Genomic DNA, 2,500 nt, shown 5'->3' with positions numbered 1-2,500 from the left:
GAATATATAAATAAACCAATAAACAAACAGATAAATAACAAATGAGTAACAAATAAACAATAAATAATAAAGAAATAAACAGAAACGTAAAAAAATAAATAAATAGATTAAACAAATAAATAATAAAAATACCTGAAAAGTAATTAAATCTGCTGCTAGCAAACCATTTAGCAGCAACTTTCGGCAATAGGCAAATAAAAATAAATAAACAAATAAGTAATAAATAAATAACGAATAAATAATAAATAAATAACGAATAATAAATAATAATGAACGAAAAAACTTGAAATAAAAAATACCTGAAAAGTAGTTAAATCTGCTGCGAGCAAGCCATTTAGCAGCAACTTTCGCAATATTACACAAATAAAAATTAAATAACAAATAATAAACAAGTAAATAATAAACAAATAATAAATAAATAATAAATAAACAACTAACTAATTAATTAATTAATTAAGTAAATTAATAATAAAAATACCTGAAAAGTAATTAAATCTGCTGCTAGCAAACCATTTAGCAGCAATTCTCGTTGGGGTAAAATCCTAAAAATTTCGCTGCTGGGAAATACTGTCCCCCAGTGCACTGCAATTGTGGCCCGCGGCAGCGTCTGCAGCAGCAGCAGCAGCAGCAGCAGCAGGAGTTTAAGAAGTGGGGGAGTGGTAGCAGGGGGAGGAGAGGCAGCGGCAGCAGCAGTGTCACAGCAGCAGCAGCAGCAACGGAATTCACAGTATCATGCTTGTCGCAGGAGCAGGAGCAGGAGCAGCAGCAGCAGCATCAGCTGCATCAGCTGCAGCAGCAGCAGCAGCAGCAGCAGCCGCAGCTCTACCAGCAGCAGCAGCAGCAGCAGCAGCATTAACAGCGGCAGCCGCAGCATTAACAGCAGCAGCAGCGGCAGCAGCCTCAGCAGCAGCAGCAGTCTCAGCAGCAGCAGCAGACTTAGCAGCAGCAGCAGCAGCAGCAGCAGCAGCAGCAGCAGGACTTGTCTGAGCATGAGGGGCAGCAGCATGAAGTGGTAGTCGTAAATGAGAATGACATCTCCTTCGGAGTAGTTTGCTGCAACAGCAGCAGCAAACTCTTCGTTCATCAGCACGTAGCCCTGGAAGTCCAGGTGCGAGAACCCAGTCCCTAAAACAAACCAACAAACAAATAAATAAATAAATAAATAAACCAACCAACGAACAAACAAATAAATAAATAAATAAATAAATTTATTTGTTTGGCTTTTGTTTGGTCTCTCTTTTGTTTTATTTGGCGGCTTATTCGCGGCGAAAAGAGCCACTCTGGCTGCTTATTTCTGCTACAGCAGCAGCAGCAGCTGCTGCTGCTGCTGCTTGCTGCTGCTGCTGCGGCGGCAGCAAGACGGCGAGCGGGCTCTATGCCCGGAATGCCACTTTAGCTGCTGCGGCTGCGCGTGCTGCAGCTGCTGCTGCAGCTGTTGCTGCAGCAGCACGCCGCCGCCGCCCCCGCCGCCGCCGCCGCTGCTGCTGCTGCTGCTGCTGCTGCTGCTGCTGCTCACCGACTGGGGGCGTTCTGCAGTGGAAAAGAGTGTTGAGGATTTGTTCAGCATAACATTCTTTTTGTGCTGCTTTGGAAAGCAAAAGGGGACAAACATGTGGGTAGCTGTCTTTGACGCGCAGCAGCAGCTGCTGCTTGATGAGCTGCTGCTCGGAAGCAGTAAACCCCAATTCGGAGGGTTCAAACCCTAAATCAGCGATTAGCAAACACCGCACGAATGGCCGCAACGTGCTGCTGATGTCCCACGCAATGTCTGCTGCGCTTATCGCCACCAGGCCCTCCCCCGCAGCGCTGCTGCTGCTGCTGCTGCTGCTGCTGCTGCTGCTGCGGCTGCTGCGGCTGCTGCTGCTGCTCCGACGGCTCCGGCTCCTGCTGCTCTCGCTGCTGCGGCTGCTCCCAGGCGCCTCGGACCCCGCTCCTCGCTGCTGCTGCTGCTGCTGCTGCCGGCGATGGTGGTGGTGGTGGTGGTGGTGGTGGTGGTGGTGGTGGTGGTGGCCTCCTGCTGCTGCTGCTGCTTCTGCTGCTGCTGCTGCTGCTCCTGGGTCCGTGGGACTCGGGAGAGACGGAGACGGCTGCGACTTGCTGCTGCTGCTGCTGCTGCTGCTGCTGCTACGGCCAATGCTAACGCTATCAGCTGCCTCCACTGGCTGCTGCCTGTCCCCCGCTTCTTCCCTCTGCTGCTGCTGCTGCTGCTGCAGGTGATGGTGCTGGTGGGTACTTTCTTCTGAAAATGCGTGGGCGGGCCCTCCCACGGGGGGCCCCCCCAGCTGTTCCCCGGGGGCCCCCCCGACGGGGGCCCCCACGGGGCCCCCCGTGGGGGCCCCCGTGGGGGCCCCCAGGGGGGCCCCCTGGTGGGCCCCCAGCAGCAAATTGCGAATGGCTTTGCCCCTGTGGGGCTCCAGCTGCATTTCGCTGCGGACTCTCCGCAGCAGCTCTTGAGCCATTGCGAGCGAACGGAGACGATTCGTGTCTCTGCTGCAGCTGT

The 2,500-nt window shown here is 51.9% G+C and overlaps 1 protein-coding gene across 1 annotated transcript in view; it reads right to left on the bottom strand.

The window, feature by feature from the left end:
• ETH_00026200 (Trehalose-6-phosphate synthase subunit 1, related) overlaps positions 1-2,459 on the bottom strand; it is a gene marked incomplete at both ends in the record, with an annotated part of 4,985 nt that extends 2,526 nt beyond the window's left edge. The window contains 3 exons of the mRNA XM_013379682.1: positions 479-607; positions 980-1,125; positions 1,517-2,459. Coding sequence (XP_013235136.1) covers positions 479-607; positions 980-1,125; positions 1,517-2,459 — 1,218 coding nt within the window. The remainder of the gene's footprint in view (positions 1-478; positions 608-979; positions 1,126-1,516) is intronic.
• Positions 2,460-2,500: the final 41 nt, after the last annotated feature.

The sequence above is a fragment of the Eimeria tenella genome, genomic scaffold (assembly GCF_000499545.2).
Source record: "Eimeria tenella Houghton genomic scaffold, Eth_scaff379, whole genome shotgun sequence".
Lineage (NCBI taxonomy): Eukaryota > Apicomplexa > Conoidasida > Eucoccidiorida > Eimeriidae > Eimeria > Eimeria tenella.
Note: the sequence above shows the minus strand (reverse complement) of the source record. Positions and strands in the feature narration are given on the sequence as shown.